At 44.5% G+C, this 19,462-nt stretch overlaps 2 protein-coding genes across 2 annotated transcripts in view; both read left to right on the forward strand.

Moving 5' to 3' along the window:
- LOC119382607 (cullin-associated NEDD8-dissociated protein 1) overlaps positions 1-3,154 on the forward strand; it is a 59,513-nt gene extending 56,359 nt beyond the window's left edge. Inside the window, exons 28-29 of the mRNA XM_037650386.2 lie at positions 560-706; positions 2,629-3,154. Of these exons, the coding sequence (XP_037506314.1) occupies positions 560-706; positions 2,629-2,762 (281 nt within the window). The 3' untranslated portion in view covers positions 2,763-3,154. The remainder of the gene's footprint in view (positions 1-559; positions 707-2,628) is intronic.
- Positions 3,155-9,379: 6,225 nt separating this feature from the next.
- LOC119381102 (uncharacterized) lies at positions 9,380-13,271 on the forward strand. Its single transcript, XM_037649088.2, has 2 exons — positions 9,380-9,751; positions 13,044-13,271. Exons 1-2 carry the CDS (start codon positions 9,515-9,517, stop codon positions 13,269-13,271), a joined length of 465 nt encoding a protein of 154 aa, XP_037505016.2. The 5' UTR covers positions 9,380-9,514.
- Positions 13,272-19,462: the final 6,191 nt, after the last annotated feature.

The raw sequence follows: 19,462 nt of genomic DNA on the forward strand, positions 1-19,462 counted from the left end.
AAAACCTTGCAGACTTTCTTAAGCAACTCAGCGTATAATGACTTTGTCAAGGCATCAGCACGCGACCGAGGCGTATCCAGAAGTGATCTTAGAGCCAACAAAACAGGCTCACAGAAGAAAAGGAACTGCCAGGGCAATAAATTTAATGAAGGAAAATTGTGCTTGTCTTTTAATTTTTTTTCTAATCGTCAACATAGGAGCGTGTTACAGTTTTATCATTAAAATGTGGTAGCAAATATCTTCATGGGCAAAATCATACGCGAAATCGGGTGCTCGTAATAGTCGTGTAAATACTCTGCTTGAAGGCATAGTTTTTATCTAGACGAGCCAAATAAATGCTTTTTCTTGTCTTTGTGCCCCCATTGTAAGTCTACTCCATTCAGTGTTTTCAAGTAACATATTTGGATGCACTTGGCATGTTAGCATGTCTCTTTTTGAGGGCACTTCTGATAAGCCGAACTCCTGATAAGACGAACAGATGACCGCGGTCTTTCTGAGTTCGTCTTAACGGGAGTCTACTGTATATATTACTAAATGTGTTTCTTCCTTTGTGCTGCAGGGCTGGAACGCCTGGTGGAACCACTGAAAACCACCTGTGGAAGCAAAATAAAGGCAAATTCAGTTAAGCAGGAATTTGAAAAGCAAGATGAGCTGAAGCGTGCGGCCATGCGAGCATTCACTGCTTTGCTAGCCATTCCAGATGCTGGTGAGACCTCACTTTGTTCCCTCTTGCTTCCCCTCTCCCCTTCCTCAATAAAATTTGTGCTTAATTTTTAATTCTATCTTTATCCAGAAAAAAAGAAATACCACACACTTCTAACTGCGGATTGTTGTCATATGTGTAGCATTTTTTAGGTGACTTATCGGGCTTTTTGTGTATGCGTGCGTGTGTGAGTGATATATATTAGGGGTGCGCAAATATTCGAACTTTCGAATATTTTTCGAATAGTGTTTGCTATTCGATTCAATTCGCACCGAAATTTTACTATTCGAACATTCGGAAAATAAATTTAATAGTTTATAATAACGGAAAGTAAATATAAAGATGATAAAACGGAGTGCAGCGTGTTTGGTCTTGAGTTTTGGGGCGCCGACGTGCGAAACTGCTAGCCGCATCCACCAGTGCTCTGAGCGGTCGATGCGCGACGAGCTTTTCGGGGGGGGGGGGGGGGGGGGGGGGGGAGCCAGCGGGCGATGCGATTCGTTGCTTGCAACGAAATGCATTGCAACTTCTTCGAAAGCAAAGTTCGGATTCGTCTCGTACATCGGCGCCGTGAGCGAGGCCTAGCCACAACTACGAGCAGTAAGCTCGGTCGCGATGTGCGCGTCCGCGATACCCGATGTTTCAGAGTAGTACAATACGACTCTTCGAGTACGAAGAGTCGTCCCATGATGGTCTTCGTCACGAGGTGCGAAATGCTGATAATGCTGATAAGCAGAACAGTTGGTCCGAGACGCACGTCTGCGATGTTCGCGACGCACTATCTTAATATGATGCTTGAGCTTCTGCTTGCAGCTGCCAAACCAAAGCGTCATTATATTCTAAATGATCATCGACCCGTGCACACAGAATGAGTGCGAACGCGTCGCTAAGTAGCGCGATTTTAGACAGCCGTGACCTCGCGACGTGCAAGCAACATACGACGCTCTCCCGGAGCGAGGATTGGACCAGTGGCGACGTGTGCTCTTGAAATGAACTTCAAACATTTGCTTTTTGGACGCTTTTTTCTCAATGAAGTACCTAGCTGAAGCAGGAAATTTGAAGATGGAGAAGTGCTCTTTCTGACGAGCCCAAGATGACGGCGCCCGGTTGCGCCGTTGCGGAGCTATAATTTTTTTACAAGAGTTTTTTTTTTGTTGGTTTTTTTTTTTTTGCTATTTCCGCAGTAATTTTCGCCTCCTCGGCAAGCACAACAAATTTATTACCGCACTTCTAGTAGTTTTCAGTGACAGTATTTTGGAATCTGAAAAAGAGATAAGAAACTGAAAATATGATTTTGCGAAAATCGATTTTTTTTTTTATTTCTCGCGATACGAAAGCTGCATCACCCCTTAGGAATAAATCTGTTCTTTGACCATGTTTGTGACTTGTAATTGTTCCTCTCTCGTAACAACATACTTAGGGATTCTCTGTAGCCTTTTTTCTGTAATTTCACTTCGAAGTATTAGAAAAACATGTGAGAAATATTCGAAAATTATTCGCTTCACACCCAAAATTTTGCTATTTGCACAGCTCAAATATATATATATATATATATATATATATATATATATATATATATATATATATATATATATATATAATATACACACACACATATTTACCTGTGCAGTCGTGCTCCATATGAGTTGCAACACGGTGGCCATGTTTGAAGGGGCCCCAACTGTAGCACCGGCAAACGTGAAATTGGTTTTGCAAATACCAGCAGTCGAAACAGTGTTTACATCACTGATTGTTTCCGTGTAGGTTCCACCATGCCGTTTTGGCGCCGCTTTGACTCTGGGCAGCATGTTGCAACTCTATTGTACATATATAGCTCGGGCACTATGCTTATGCACATTTGTGTATTTTGGAGACAGCCACGAGCGAGAACTTCCTGACTGGCGCTACATCTGTTTGCATTGCAGACAAAAACCCGCTGCTGAATGAGTTCCTTTCCCACATCAAGTCTACACCAGAGCTGCTGGCACTGTATGAAAGCATACAGAAGGACACCAGTGCGAACGTCACGGACTCTTCAAACGTGATGGACATCAGCTGAAAATCCCAAGTGGCATCCAGGACTGCTGGCACAGCACTCTCGCGTCACTGGCCTCGTTCGTAGCGGGCACACTCTCGATGAACAAGGCAGCTGGCATGTGGGGGTGTGTGCCAGGAGTCGTGGATTTGTTTGCGTCGCCAAAAGTATAGTGGAGAACACAAGGAAGCCAAGTTGTTGCCTCGTTGGCTGTTGCGAAGACTCGAGGAAAAGTGCGCCCCCCGCCCTGCCAATTTACACATGGCACCCTGGACAGCTTTCGTTTACACCTTTTTTTTTTAATACGTGTGTAAGAGGGGTGCTGGTGTGAATCATGCCATTTGTCTCATCCTGAATTGTGTTTCGGGTTCTTTATAAAGAGTGCTTGCAAATGGGACAACAAAAAGAAAAACTGTGTGAAATTGTGGCTGAAATAGTTCTTTTGTGTGCTTCAATATACTATACAATATTTACAGGAGCTGTTTTGTTGTGCCACAACATGGTGCAAGTAGCGCTGCTTGGGTGGTGCATCCAGGGATGCTGACCTGCGAGCGGGAAAAGAAACATGAGGTCCATGTCTTCCCTTGCAAATGTGCACATTGCAGGGGGAAACAAGACTTGCAGAAATTGTAGTGTGTGCATTAATGTGATACAGGATTATCTTGAGCTCGATTTTTGCGAGCTGACCAACCACAACTATGTGAATGTGACAAGATTGGATGCGCAATCCTTCGTATCTATCCATAAAAGTTTGTACACTTGTGGCTGAGGTGCTAGCACGACTTTGGCAACTGTTATGAGTTTGCTCAAAAAAGGGTGGAAGATCAACCAATGGGCAATTTTAAACTTGGCATAGTAATGCTACTAATATTGGTATGTGAAATTGTTGATATACAACTCTCTACATAAGTCTAAAGAAGGTGTGCATGACCTGAAAGGGCATGGGCTAGAAAGCCGAAGTTGCATTTATGTCTGCTGGTGCCACACAAACACATACACGCATTCACATGTGCACACACACACGCAGCAAAATTGTCTGTGGCATGAGGCCACAAAGCAAATCCATCTAGATTGTTCAAGAATGCTTGACAAAAAATTCGTACTGGTCTGGCATGTAGCTTTGTGCTTCGTGCTTCTCTAGTAGAGGACATTTTGCCCTTTGACGAGCCTTCCTTTTATGGGCATCCTGCAGCTATAATTCCGCACAGTGAATTTCACTGTGCAAAGCGTGTCAATGCAATAAAGCTTGGCCGTGGTACTCCACAAATGAGATATAATTCAAAGTGGTTGTCTTTTATGTAAAGGAAGGCCAAATATCAAGTTGCATAAGAGAGCTGACATTAGCGATTCCTTCGACTCTAAATCGTTTTCTGCAACAGCAGTATTATCCCACTGTATCACCATTAAAGAAAACAAGAACTTCTATTGACATCGCTAGTGAAAAGTCTCCGTTATGTTCCATACACAGTGGAATCTGGTTGATATTTTTACACGGGAACCGGGAAATAAAACGTACTATGCAAAAATCATATTAACCAAGGAGGTTGGCCGTATTATGCAGAATCGTATTAACGAGATTTCCACTTTCGAAGTCTGTGTGATGAAGTCGTGCTTTGCCCCTCGCGCGGTAGCACTGCGAAGTGAAGCTTGCGAGGGTGCGCCGAGTATGCCAGTGCCCGCCGTCGTCTTGTACTGCGCGTGGGCAAAAAGGGGGTGCGGGGTATGAATGTGTACGTGCTTAAAGGGGCCCTGCAACACTTTTCAAGTAGCCATGAAATGGCTTCACTAAAGGAACTTATTGCCTCACGAATCGAACGCCGCAAACATTTTTAGGATCCGTACAGTACGAGCGGAATTACCAAGATTTGTCGCACGCTGTAATTGCTTCCTCTCTCGCCCCGACGTAAGCGCTGGAAGCTAAGCGGGGGGCGGGGGGAATGCACGAGGGAAGATGGTACGTCACGCGCGCCTCCTGACATTGAGCACATTTTCTTTTTTTTTTCTTTTTATTTTTTATTCGGAACGCGTGGCGTGTTCCAGTGCGATCGCGCGCGGTCGAGTGGCGGCCGCAGGAACTACCGAGCGCGCCATGTTCAAATCAGCCAATGGCGTGGAAACTGCCTGTGACTCCGTAAGCATCATTTTTTGTCGAGAGAAGAGGAAGCGCTTTTTAGCTGACTTCGCGAGTTTATTGTAAATCCTAGGCCGCGTGCTGCGCTATAATGTTTAGCTCGCGTGTTCTCGGCAGCGTTTTCTGACCATGTTGCAGGGCCCCATTAATGATTCCATCTGGGGTGGGGTGACATTGGTGTAGCCAGGAGTGGCGGCGGGTGAAACGCATGCTAATATAAACATGATACTCATGCAAAATTTTCAGTATATTGACACGCGCACATGCAAACGCACGCAGCAACATAAAGGGGGGGGGGGGAGTACACCAGTACTCTCCCCCTTCCCCAGCCGCGATGCAACACGGGTTTGCAGCACCCAAGGACAAATCCTCCCGACACTCATGGTCGTAATAGATGCATGAATGAGAATGAAGCGATTGCGTGCTTCTCGCAACGGACTGCCTTTGGTCGGCGGCTTTCCGGTGCAAAGGTGGGTACTAAACCGTTCTTGCAATGCGCGGGGTGTGAAGACTGAGGAAACAGCGCGGAGCTGGTGACGGTTCTCTTCCCTCCTCCTCCCTCTCCCCTTTCTCACACCTTGCTAATTACTATGCATGGTTATGCTTCACCCTTCCCCTCCTCATTACCCTCACTTCCCTGCCCTTTGATATACTATACATGGCTATGCTGTGCTTCACCTTCTCCCCTCCTCCTCTTTCTACTTCTCACCCTCACTTCCCTTTCCCGCCTTTTCGCTATACGGCATGCTTTCTCTCTCTCTCTGTTTCTTCCCTCTTTCTGTTTCTGTCTTGCTCTTTTTTTCTCTTTCAGTGTCTCTCTCTCTTTGTCTTTTTCTGTCTCCTCCATTTCTTTCTATTTCTCTATTTCTTTCTATCTTTCTCTCTCTCTATCTTTGTACACGTTCTCTCGCCCACCTGAGTTATTGCCTCCCACATCGGACAAATCGGCGCACGTGCTCCGGGAGTGAAGCAGAACATGAAGAAGAGGACGAAGAGAGCGCGCGCAGTTCATGATGGTAATAGTTTTTGTTCACGACTAACGGGGGTTTCTCCGAGCATAAACAGTTCCGCTGTTAAAACCTGCACGTTAAACAATGACGGGACAGGTTCTAGTGATTAAAGGCACTGGTAGTGATGCAGAACTATCGGTAAATTGACTATCGATAGTGTAGATAAACTATCGATAGCACTACTATCGACTAACTATCGGTAGTTCAATCGATAGTACCATCGTTAATATTACACGCGATATTACTGCCACGCGTGTTTACTGTTTTGTTTTGATGTATTCGGGTTTCACCCACAAAGACCGTTGGCAGCGTTTGACGCAGACCGCACCGTAATGTTTGAGAAGCAGAGGCGTAGCCAGAAATTTTTTTCGGGGGGGGGGGGTTCAACCATACATTATGTATGTTCGTGCGTGCGTTTGTATGTGTGCGTGTATATATACACATGCAAAATTGAAAAATTTCGGGGGGGGGGGGTTGAACCCCCCAACCCCCCGCTTGGCTACGCCCCTGTTGAGAAGCTTCACAATTGTTTCAGATCATTCTGTTAAGATTACGCGCCGGATGCGAATAGTCAAGTTTATTCGAGAGCTTGCGCGAGCACCAGCAATAACGCTGGAAGGTTCGATGACTGATGTATAAAAGACGACGCGTTACACCGATGATCATATTACTCGACGGCCGACGGCTGTTCTCGCCGCTATCAGTGCGCATGCAGCGTGTATCGCTTGTATTTTGAGTTATGATTTTCTGGGCACAAGTTCGCCCAAATAAAGAGCTCCGTATTTTCCAGCCTTGCTGCATCTTTTTTACCGTCACAACCATGTGACAATATTATCGATAGTGGCCTGAATAATGATGCTGTTGCTGGCCGGCCATCTTACCAAAATATTTGCGATAGCCTACTATTACCTTTGCTTAACTTGTGAGCAATTTTTGGAGAGAGAAATAAATTATTTCCGCAGTGAAAATGGCGGAATATGTCCATCAATGAATTCTTATCCAAACGCAACCAGTTACACTTTACAATTATCACACTCAATTCTTGATTTTTCTTTTGAAATCGTAAAGTGCAATATAAATTTGAAGCCGCGCAGTTCCACCACATCTTGTTGAGTAAATACTCAGAACTCGGGGTATAGAGATTCAGCGTATCGAAAATGATATACGTTGTCTCTGCAGTGATAAATGTATTTTCATACTTTTTTAAAATTTGTTCACTTTTTTCTTTGTTGTTGTTGTTCTTCGTTTGAGACTACCCTGAAATACAATAAAAAAAAATTCATGCGTCTACTAACAGTGCAATTCTAGGCGAGCATAATTCTTATTAACCGCTTTAACCGCTTTATATCCACCAGAGCAAACATATGCCGTACCATGCATGACATTTCCTCGTGGACTTTGGTCGCCATATATGTCACGCCATCTCTTGTAGGCGTGGAAGTAATACTGAGATCCATCGAGTGCTTTACATGCAATCGGAAGAACACTGGAGCTGGGACTTGTCCATTAGTTTGCTCACGCTCTCGAATGGTTGACACATTACTGCCAAACTGAGCATGGAGTGGAGTGCTTGCTGCCTGAAATGTTGATCTGTTGCCGTTTACAGTCCGTTTAGCCGTTCGATACGCCACTGCCTAACGTCGGACGGGAGCTTTTCCTAAGCTTAGGTGAATCGAGGAGTACCGCGGAACGCTTTATCGCGTGATAGACTTGCCACTGCTTTCTCTGAGAGGACATCCGTCGGATTCGTTCATACGCAATTATTAACGACAAGTGAACAAGGCTGCTCTTCCTGCTATGTTCACTTAAGTTGGAATATACTCCCGCATAGAGTGTCGGTAGCAGCGCAGGGTTTATGTTCTTCGCGCAGTTTCCAGGAAATGGGGCCTTGTCGTGTTGGATGAAGTTGCGACTACTGCCGTTTGGTGGCACGTTCCTTGTACATGCTTGGTAGAGAGTGTTCGCCGCGTAGGCTCTCTAATGCTTGGCTGGTACACTTCTTGTGTTAGATATCTTTCAACGAGTTCACCTGGTTGACTCCTTCCAGAGCCTTGAGGGAATAGAAATGCCATCGGCGTTACTATTGCTACGGTAAGGGAATGTTGTGGCGATACAGATCACCAGCCCGATTCTACAGCTCTATAGCTCTTTTTGCGTCGACATTTGGCGCACGAGAGGGAACTTGGCAGGAAATTCATAATTCAAAATCCCCGTGGATACGCCTCCTATGTGTCATCTTTTAGAACTATAAGTTATGATGGGCGCTGCAGAAACGGATGCTTGGCTCGGTGTCGCTACAGTGTTCTGTAGACGCAACGTCCGTGCATGCCCAAGTGTCGAAAGTTTTGACATCTGCTCAACTTTTTTCAAGGACTTCGCCGCGCATCTCAGAGTGCTGGAAGTAAAGCAGATAACTAAGCCGTACCACATTGTGAATAAAATTTGTTGCGGGGCTAGTTGGTGCATAGTTAAGTATAAGACGGTGGCGCAAAAAGGGACAAGGACGAAACAGGAAGAAGAGACGTATACAAGCGCACACTACCAACTGGTTTATTCTCGAAAGGACACTCAATATATATGCCTTTACACACATGCGCAGACGGCCGAAATCAAAAGCGATCTCGCAAAAAAAACAAACTCACTGCTGTGCAGGACGATAGAGGGAACGCTGACACACGAGAATAAACCAGTTGGTAGTGTGCGCTTGTATACGTCTCTTCTTCCTGTTTCGTCCTTGTCCCTTTTTGCGCCACCGTCTTATACTTAACCACATTGTGAGGTGTCATAATGGGACAGCATGCAGCGTGCTATTAGCGATGACCAGCGATTTACGATGACCGTTAAGCGACTTGTGAAGCACCTGGCAGGATGTTCGACGAGCAGGCGCTTCATTATCAACTCTTGTTCTTTAGATTTGTGCGTGTTCGCACTGTGATTGCATGCCTCTCGCTAATATTGTTGGTAGCTTGCTTTTCTTGTAAAATAAAAGCTCGACCCATAGTCATTAAAAGGGCCCTAAACCACTGAAAATACAAAGAACGAGTGTGATATTCTCTCCTGGCGCTTCCCGGCACTCTGTTCACGTGACGTCATGAGGAAATAAGCTCTCGATTAGTCCATATACGAGGGATATCAGTAGTGAATTACCCCCTGCCCTGCTTTTCCATGCAGTCGCACGCCCGTTTTGCCTCGTCTCGCATGACTATCCTGCGCGATCAACTGACTTCGTTTTGTGCGCTTTCGACTGCTCAAGCGGAGATAACAGCTTGTAGCCGAAAAGCAAGAAATCCTGATTGGCTCAACGCTTAGTGCTGACATTGCCCACGTGTTTTATGGAGAAGTAAATAGCGAGGAGGAGATAGCGTCTGCAGAAAGGTTAGTAAAGGCGAGAAAGAAGCCACTCTCGCGTACGTCCATGAACTCGGACTGGTTTAGGGGCCCTTTAGCAACGCGTTACAATACAGCGAAGCCCGCGCTATTGTAAGGACTCGGAACACGGACGAGCGTTTTGCTTCTTCAGGTCGGCTCTGCAGCGAAGCTCCGTTCCCGGTCTTCGGCTGGCTGCGGACCCCGCGCCCCTACCTCGGCTGCGGCGAGTCACGTGGCTTCTGGTGTGGTTGTCGCTCGGGCTGCTCATGACGCAGGACCTGAGTGCCGTCGTGAACGACTACCTCTGTTTCGACGACATCGTAACCGTATCGGTACACGAGCCGGCGCGACACACCTTCCCCGCTGTCACCGTGTGCAATATGAACCCGATGCGTCTGTCGGCCCTTTGCACCCCTCGCCTGTTGCCTGTTCACGAGCACGACTGGTCATTGAAGTACTGGAGACGCCTCGTCTGTAACTCCACTACTCACTGGGACATCGCGGTGAGGCTCTTCATGGATCGACAGTCCCGTGGTTTGAATGTTTAATTAATTTCTGTAGTAGCGTTAGTCTAGGTCAGCTCGTGCAAGTTCCGACTTGCGCTATAACGGCGCAGCGGAAGCGACCAGAATATCAAAGTGAAGGGTTCCAGCACGTTACGACGCAAGCACAAGAGGAGAAAAGCACAAGACATCCCTGTGCTTGCGTCGTCCTTCACTTTGTCGTCGTCATGTACCACATGGCCCAGAAAATCACACTGCTAGACCAAAATGCGCAGATAGGTTATACGAGCAGGAGGAAGTACCTCAGACAGGCTAGCCTGCCTGTCTGAGCCACTTTCTCTTGCTCGTTCAAAATATCCGCAATTTGTGTTTCCATCGGTCGGCTCCCATCTTGACTTTGCTAGACCAGAATGTGTTTTATGCAGCTAACCTTTGAAAACGGATATACTGACAGATGCTGAAGCGATAACAAGACTTTTCTCCTATATCGAGTGTCATCCTCCGGTATGATACATTAGAACTGTTTGGGATTTGGCGTAGAGCAGCCGTGGAATAACTCGATTCCGTCGATGTGGTAAAGAAAGGTTTTTATTTACACGGTTAGAGAAACGTGCTAAAAGTCTAACGTCCCCGTTGCTCTTCTCGTGCTTGCTTACGCTTCTTCTTCCTGTTGTGTTGGTCCGCCAGCGATTGCGATGGAATAAACAGAACTAACCTGTCGGCACTGCAGAAACCAGTACAGGGCACGCCGTTGTCAAAATGCTTTGTCGGTGCATGCCCAAACGTTGAAAGGTTTAGCCGCTACTGGTAACAAAAGAAGTACTTTTACCACGCGGCATTAAAATGTCGCGGACAATGCGTGGACGCCGGACGACTCTGCGCTAAAAATTCGTCGAAAAGTCGCTCTATAGGATCGCCGCATTTCGTGAGGGCCGTCAGCAATTCGTAGCTCTTGGCCAGCGTCACTGCCATGATGGCTGAAAAATCGGGCACACCCAGCAACCAAGAAAAAGGTGACCTGATCGTTTACGTCGACAGATGCACACGCAAGCGTACTTACAGGTCAATGATCTTAATTATAGAGCCATAAGCGACTTTACGTGACAGCGTCGATTGCATGTGCGTACTCTGCCCTGTAATGCGTGCTTTTAACACGAAAGTGTTTTATGCCGGGGTCCACCAACACTCAGTGACGTATTTCCGTCACGGAAATGACGTCGAAAAAATATACACAATCAGATGGCAAAGAAAAAAGGTACCGTCAACGGCATCGAACCTGCGACCGCTCGGTCCGCGGCAACAGATGCTGGGCACGCTATCCACTGCGCCACGGTCACAGACTCTGGAGGCTTTACGAACGCGGCCTTTTATAGTCTACCACTCTCCCGGTCGGCTGGGTGGTGTTGAGCTTTGGGAGTGGTAAGGTAAGTATTCGTCATTGCTGTGGCCTCCGCGACTAGCACCTGCAACGCGTTACGCGTCCGTCCCATTCGGCGCGTTTCAATAGAAGTTGAATTTTGGTCAATGCCTTAACACACCGCGAGGTGGCGACCTTTGCCCAAGCGTCGTAAAAGCGTCGGCCTCGCTCAGCATTACGCTAATACCAACCAAAAATAGCTATGCGACGCGCGCCTGCCTCGTCTGGCTGTAACCCCGCGTTCCCCGTCGTCGCGCTTGCCCGAGAAAAATCGCGGCTGGGCTACCGGCATGCTACCGGGGGCGACACGACGCGCTTTGCGTTTCCCTCTGGTCCGGCCGTGGGTGTTCAATCACATTTTAACAGTCCGCGGGATGGCGAAGAAGCTTTGCGTCCAAAATGCGACGCTCTTCTGGCTATCACACCTCGTTCTCTGATTGCGCTTTCACCGTTAACTACTACAGCTGCCACAAGGGTTTGTTTAATCATTTAACATGGACGTTAGTCGTCGGGATGGAGATGTACCACCAATAATCAAAGTGGGTGCATACACGTTAAACGGCGCCAATAGCTGCCAGACATCAATATACATTGTGCAAACTCTCTCATATCAATGTACAGTAAGCATTCAGTTACTTCTGTAAGGGCACGCTTTACTTTCGTGTTATTCCGATTCCTGTGACGGAGGGATCAACGGTGTTTTTCTGTTAGGCAGACGTGTAGGACACAAGAACCACCTTGTAGAATGCCTGCAGGAAGCGGTCGGGAAATGGCCTATAGTTTTGGTAAGTGCCGCGGTGACACTTAGGAGATGCGTGCGATTACTTTGCTGTGACATGCCTAATGACAGCGGTGTTTGCACATTTGAGCATCGTAAAAAAAAAGTGGTTCTCGAGACACATCGGCAGCGAAGTTTCCTCCGAGAGGGTTAACCAACGGCCATTCCCCTGGATGCGAATGAATGATTACCAACTAACCCTGATTTCTGTGCATCTTCTGACTCTGGAAGTTAAGCGACAGCATGCAAAGTATAGCTTGCACTGCATTCCGCAAATTCATCGAATCACATTGCATTGCTAAGGAATGTTTTGCCTTGTTTTATAAGTTAGTCGCATTTTCTTTTGGTTCTTCCTCTCTTGTTTTTTTTTTAAAAATGTTAAATATAAACTTTTTTCTTGTTGCAAATATTGATGTTTATTTCTAGCGCCGTTTCATTTCTCGCTGCGTGTCCAGCCATCTTAGAGAGTATTCCTGTGATGACTTACAGGGGCACTATATAAGGTGAAACAATGAATCAACAAGACTGGTAAATTATGCTCTGAAGACTGTGTTGTCGTTAACTTCATTATCATAAGTTTATTAACAGAAGAAAAAGCGAGATCGAATTTTCATTTTTAAATTTCTCGCCGAAATATTCACAGGTGACGTCACAGATTTCAAAGAGTCTTTTTTGTATTTTCGCCACAGTGGCTCAACGAAATCTTGTGAAACTTGGAGTCTTAAGCCTCTGGCCCCCTCAGGGGACAATGTACTCCATTTTTATCGATTAGAAACTACGTAGACTCCAGTAGATGCCGTCAAAACTATGACGCCACGGTGATTGATGCGGGAACTCCAAAGTGACGTCGCCACCCGCATGCTTTTTGCACATTTTCTGGCTTATCAAGCAGCTTCTCGCGGCAGGCTTAGTGAGTTTGGTATTGGGAAAGAGTGATTTACTAGTACGATAAAAGTAATTTATCTATTTAGTGTCCCTTTAAATGCACAGTAATAAGATCTAACTTCTGGATAGCTGCATATAACGTATGGGCTCTGGGCGCATTATTTAAATTCCAATTTTTTTCTTATAGCTCGTTTGCATGCTATACTTTGCAGTTGAGCGAGGAGGACCTGGAACGCCAGCGAGAGCTGACCGAATGGAGCAAGACAGTGTTCCGCGACAACCGATTCGCCAATCTTCACCTGGGACACCAAATGAAGGACATGGTGCGACAGTGCACCTTAAATGGCGAAGACTGCCGTGAGGGCGGGTACGCGGCACGTGGCCGATTTGTTGATCATGTTTGGGACGGTGGCAAAGCGTTTGAAAAAACGAGGCAGTAGCTCGGACATGTTCTTCCTCCATGAGCTCGGATGGCAACGTACTGCGCATAAACCATATATGTATACCTCCTTTCCTTCGTATGTATACAGGGTGATTCTTTTAGAACGGGCCTATTTCATTTGGCTGTAGTTTTATTTCAAATTATCCGATTTAATTACGGTTTTGCGGCAAAGCATTCAGGAAGGATGAGAATTTATATGCCCGTCTCGTTTTTGTTTTAATTCACACATATTTGGCAGTTTTCTTACAGAAAACCAAAGGGGTGAGGGCTAAAGGCGCCAGCATGCACCTGACTGAGGCTCTGACCCAATCAGTGCTAGGCGAAGCAACATAATTAAAAAAAAAAAAACAAAGCTTATGTAGACACGAAACACATGGTCGAGTAACGTCAACAACATAATCAACATAAGTAACGTTAGTAGAATAAATAACATAAGTAACACCGAAATGATGTGCAACCCCGAAAAAAAGAATAAATAAGAAATAACGGAAACCGCGAATTGCTATACATGGCTTGCGGCTATAAAACGTTGTTAAAAATTTGATTGCCATGCGGCATACCAAACGTGACCAGTAAAGGTTTATAAACGTTATAAAGGTTATCAAGGTTTATAATCACTTACCCTACGGTAGGTGTTGAAAATAACCACCCTCCTCGCGCAGGCATAACCGAAGTCGCCGCTCCATTTTGGCTGCAACACTCCGCAATGTGTCGGCAGTGATGTTTGCAATTTGCCTATTGTTTTCCGCGTTGCACACCATAAAACGGGACGGGCCAATAAATTTTCATTCTTCCTTAATTTTTTGCCGCAAACCGCTTTAAAATCGGACAATTTGTAACTAGACTGTAGCGCTTCTAAAAGAGCCACCCTGTATAATCGGCTACGAACTGCGGCGCGCCTGCCGTTCATTTGTGCAAGATAGTCGTGCTAGGTGGTTTCCGTTGTAAATAAGTACTTTTGCCTGCTAATGTAAACTCTTATAAAATAATTAAAAGTTCGTCGACCCTACTTAAAATATTGCGATTCCCCGAGCACTGATGTCGGAATCTTTGCTGACATTTGCCAGGAAGTTCAAGTTTTCGGCCGAAAATCAGCGGCACGAGCACGTGTCTGTATAAGAAAGCCATCGGCCTGAAATACGCGTACGGTGCCTGACGTCACGGAAATGAGCAAATGCAATTGGACGGGAGACCTGTGCAATTTTTTTTTTCTGGGTGGGACAGCGACGGCTGTGGGCGGAGCTCACGTTTATTATTAGGTTGTGACCGGCTATGCACAGGCTTTCGGAGCAGCTCATTTACTGGGACCAATCAGTGACAAGAATGGCGAGTCGCATGTTATAGTGTACAGACAATAGAAAGAAAACAGCTAAGTCTGACACCAACAGCGGCAGTGCCAGCAGCTGGCACTGCCGACTTCATGTGCGAAGAAAGAGCCAGTCTGGTTCCGAAACGTCGGTTATTTAAAATAAATAATTGCCTCGTACCAAACTAAGTTGTCTTCTTTCAAATAATTTTCCAGCCAGGCGGATATCTGTCAAAAATTCACCCTCGAAGGTCAGCAGTGATTGTCGAAAGCTCATCTTGCAAGGAAGGATTGTAACTGAATTAAAATGTGTTTTTTATGTTGTCCAGACTTATAGATGTTTTAAACTTAGTGCTTCTTTTTTTGTAAATTTGCCGATTTTTGAAAATATAAAAAGAAGTCTCGAGTGTAAATTAAAATCTTACTTCTTATGGAGTCACTATATTTTAACTTTGCGTCCTAAATGTCTGGAATGTCAGTCAGGTTAGTCCAGCGGTTGTGTCACTATAGCATTTCTTTGTCTCTCATGTATTCGTCTAGGGCACTCGGAGTCCACCATGAGCAGGTTTACCGTATATTTGAAACTGACACTGATTTCTAAAGAAACTTTTGAAAATTATGTCTTCGCACGCTTGCATGGAAAAATCTCGAACCGGTGGACGTATAGCAAGATGACTATTTTTTACAGAGTAATTTGTCTTTGTACGCTATTGTGACTCGCAGTGTACACTCTTAAAAAAAAGGTAGTGCTACTTACTAACTTTGAGGTAGTAAATTTCTGTCACAACATTCACTACCTAAGTAGTAACTGGAGGTAGTAAACGGCAAGGTAGTAAAGTTACTACCATGTCATTTACTACCTGCAGTTACTACATACCAGAAGGTAGTAGCAGAAAGTTAGTAAATTTACTACCATGACGGTTACTAGTTCCTGTTACTACTTATTGGAAAGTAGTAAGCCAAGCTAGTAACATTACTACCATGACGGTTGCTAGTTCCTGTTACTACTTATTGGAAAGTAGTAAGCTAAGCTAGTAACATTACTACCATGACGGTTATTACTTAATTACTAAATGCAGGAAAATAGTATTTGTAAGTTTGGAAACTTCCACCGTGAATGTTAGCTATTTGCAGCAACTATTGATGTAAATTTGCTACACCATCTGGCAACATCAGTCAACTTCATGAACTAGAAAAATTGTATCTTACTTAATACAAGGAGCATGCATTAGCTAATCTCACAGAAGTATCCCTCATGAAAATGGCGATGTCCTGGAAGCGTACTGTATGGTTCCCCGAGGCAGCATGAGGACACAAGCTATATGTCTCCCAAATGTCTCGATTTGGCCGCTTACTTTCTGTCCTCCAAGTGTCCGCCCTGTATGTGTCCTATAAGTAGCCACCCTTTAAGCAGACCAGAAATTAGGCCACTGCTTGCCTGTATGATGCAGCATAATACGGCTGCTATAATTGGGATGTACATGCATACAAAACTCTGCAGTTATTACTCATTTATTATCATTTACACTGTACAGTTTAGAGCACTTCATAGACAAATATTCAAACTGGCAATGTACATCTGTCAGCGGTTGAAGAAAAATAAGATTAACAGATCAGCCTGAACCCCATAACGCCTGAACACATCATTAACATTTTAAAAGTTTTAACTTGTTCTGCATCTTTTTTGGTAATGAAGAGTACATTCATTTCTGGAAAACGCAAAAACAAATGTTTTAAGAAACTCATCATGACAGCAATTTATGACCAAGAGGCACTTTCCAAGGCATTACAAACACTATGGGCTACTTAGATAAGCTTTGCACGCCTAAGTGTATCACAGTGACTTGTTGGGCTTCATGGGTTAATTACAAATGTATGCAACCCTCTAGTGTGAAAGAAGTGGAACAATCATAACTTCAGAACAAACTCAGAATAAATACACAAGTAAAATAAATATCGCAATAAATGAGGAATGTGACAAACGTCAGTGTGCTACCTAGAGCTGCTCACAATTAATGCATGCTAAAATAATTAAATACTGCAACAAATTAGGAATGTGGCAAACACAACATCAGTGCACTACCTGAGATGCGTGGTTGGCACCAAATTCCATACTTAGCATGCATAATTTGAAGCAAGAAACTATAGCCCACACGAAAGTAGTACACTTTAAGGCCAAAAGTGCGGAAAGCTGGGCTTGTTGGTTGTACATGATTAGAAAAAACAGCGCAAAACCACAGGACACACAGGAAGGGAACGCACACAGCGCTGAACTCTCAACGAATTTATTGTGAAAAACCAAATGCATCGCCTATAAATACACATGAACCACTCGCATAATAGTGCGTCACTGGACATAGCGCAGATAGGCCGCGAATAGCACAACCGAGACAGATTACGTCAAACGCCTCCACAGATACTCCGTATTGTTGTCAGCAAGCACAGGGATCGCCTAACACCTGAAGTTGTTGAAGCGTATAAGATTGCGCATTTGGGTGAAAACTGTGTCAGCACCCCGTCAATCGCATTATTGCCCAAGGAAATGGAGTATCTGCGGAAGCGTTTGACGTAATCTGTCTCGGTTGTGCTATTCGCGGCCTATCTGCGCTATGTCCAGTGACGCACTATTATGCGAGTGGTTCATGTGTATTTATAGGCGATGCATTTGGTTTTTCACAATAAATTCATTGAGAGTTCAGCGCTGTGTGCGTTCCCTTCCTGTGTGTCCTGTGGTTTTGCGCTGTTTTTTCTAATCACTTTAAGGCACCCTTGACTGCTGAACCGGAGGTCATGGGATCAAATCCCGACCATGGTGGCCACATTTTCAATCGAGGAAGAAATGCTTGAGGCCCATCTACTTAGATTTAGGTGCACCTTATAGAAACCAGGTGGTCGAAATTTCAGGAGCCCTCCACTACGGCGTCCCTCATAATCATATTGTGGTTAAATCCAAACACTTATTATTATTATTATACTTCACACAACTAAAGCAAGCAGATAAAACTGTGTAGTTTAAAAAATGTCGCCACGATTCATCTCCCAATGCCCAGACTTAAGTTTCAATATTTCAGAATGCCTTCTGTAAGTTATCATTAACAAAAATATGATTAGGCATCACAGCAGGACATCACATGATTGCACTTAGGAAATGAATTTCCGGAAGACAATGAAATATGTACAATTAGAAAAGCATATTACAATCAAATGTACGGTGAATATTAAAGTGAAAATAAAATAGTGAATTAATGCACTACTGCCTTATCACAAAACTGAAAGTTCAATTTTAAAAATGACTAACTGCACATAATACATGAATTAAAACATGAATCACAAGTACAGAGAGCCGCTCACTCAATCGATTTTGAAAAGACAAAATACAAAGCTAAGGAAGCAGCATTGACACATTCAGAATTGTGCTTTATGGTTGCATTAAAATTCAGCCCTGGGAAAAACATGAAAACCAACTTTGCAGGTTAGTTTTGTGTCCATGGGGACACAAAGTAAACATTACCGCTGTCAGCCGCCCAATTAACTAAGATCAAATAATGAACTTATTATTGAGTGCAGCAAGCGGGCATCTTTGTATTGAAAAGTTGGAGGCAGTCGTTGTTTCTACACAGTTCCCCTTGGAAGAATTCTAGCATGTCTGTGCTGCGAGATATCCTGCTGCAAAGTTTAATTGTGGTTTGCATGATGCAAGGCAGTGAGGATCAGCAAAATATTATTCCCTGGTGTGACGAGCAGTCACTGCTCGCTATCACCAGCCGGCAGGAAAAGGGTAACCGTTATCATGTTTGCCTATGCCTTCGACCCGCTGTCACATTAAATGTGGCACATCAAGGAGGAGCTTTGTGCCAGTGCTCAAGGTCCTGCATGTATAATGATGCAAGCCGGAATTAAACTTTGCAACAGGATATCTCAGCCCAGACATGCTAGAAGAATTCTTCCAAGTGGAATCGTGTAGAAATGCGACTGGCTCAAACTTCTTAATACATACATGCCCGCTTGCTGCAGTCAATAAAAAAGTTCATTATTAAATCTTAGTTAACTGCATGGCTGACAGCGATAATTATTGTCCCACTTTGTGTCCCCCTGGATAATAACTTATCTGCAAAGATGGCTTTGACGTGACTTACAGTGCGGAATTTTTTATAAGAAAAACAAAAAGCTTAATTTTGAACACCCTCTACATGTGAGCTACTTGAATACAGCAAACAGATGGCTGAAGTGCCCACTCCGTTGTTCTCAGTACAGTTCCCGTTGTACAGGATACAGAAGCCATGCGCAGCTGCTGTACATCAGCAACGAACTTGTCCATGAGCAAGCATTGATGACAGGCTTGTCCAGATTTCTTTCACACTCGCTTTGTACAAGGAGCACGTATAGGCTGCAATGGAAACAAGAAAACACCAATTTAGTGACACATGTGTCTGTTAGCAATGCTGAATTTCTTTTTAAACTTATCTGGAACAATATGTTTTAGATAAGTTTAAAACAAGCAGGACGTACACAAACTAGAGAAGTTACAAGAAAAACTTGTTTGATGCATTCTTGGTGAACACAGTCGCAACCTTATGAAATAATATGGAATTTCCACATCGCAGATGTGTCAAAAATATGCTTGAATATTGTTCCTCCATAATGCAGGGTGCGCTAGGGTGTGCTTTCTCTACAGTACATTCGTACCCTGAAGCCTAAAATAAAGACAGAAGGAGTAGTGACGAAATGTTTCACAAGAGCTTAACATACAGTATGCTCCCGTCATGCTGGAATTGTTCTGTGTGGGTATAAATGCAGTGCACGGCCAACATATTCAGTGGCACCTGACTCCACTCAGTGAGAAATACATAAAGGGAATGCTGCAAAATAAATGCAATAAAAAG

The sequence above is a fragment of the Rhipicephalus sanguineus genome, chromosome 2 (genome assembly GCF_013339695.2).
Source record: "Rhipicephalus sanguineus isolate Rsan-2018 chromosome 2, BIME_Rsan_1.4, whole genome shotgun sequence".
Lineage (NCBI taxonomy): Eukaryota > Metazoa > Arthropoda > Arachnida > Ixodida > Ixodidae > Rhipicephalus > Rhipicephalus sanguineus.

Coding starts and splice junctions, on each gene's coding strand:
- LOC119381102 (XM_037649088.2), top strand. CDS start 9,515: ATGACGCAGGACCTGAGTGCCGTCGTGAACGACTACCTCTGTTTCGAC. Junction 9,752..13,043: donor CTACTCACTGGGACATCGCG/GTGAGGCTCTTC, acceptor TATACTTTGCAG/TTGAGCGAGGAGGACCTGGA.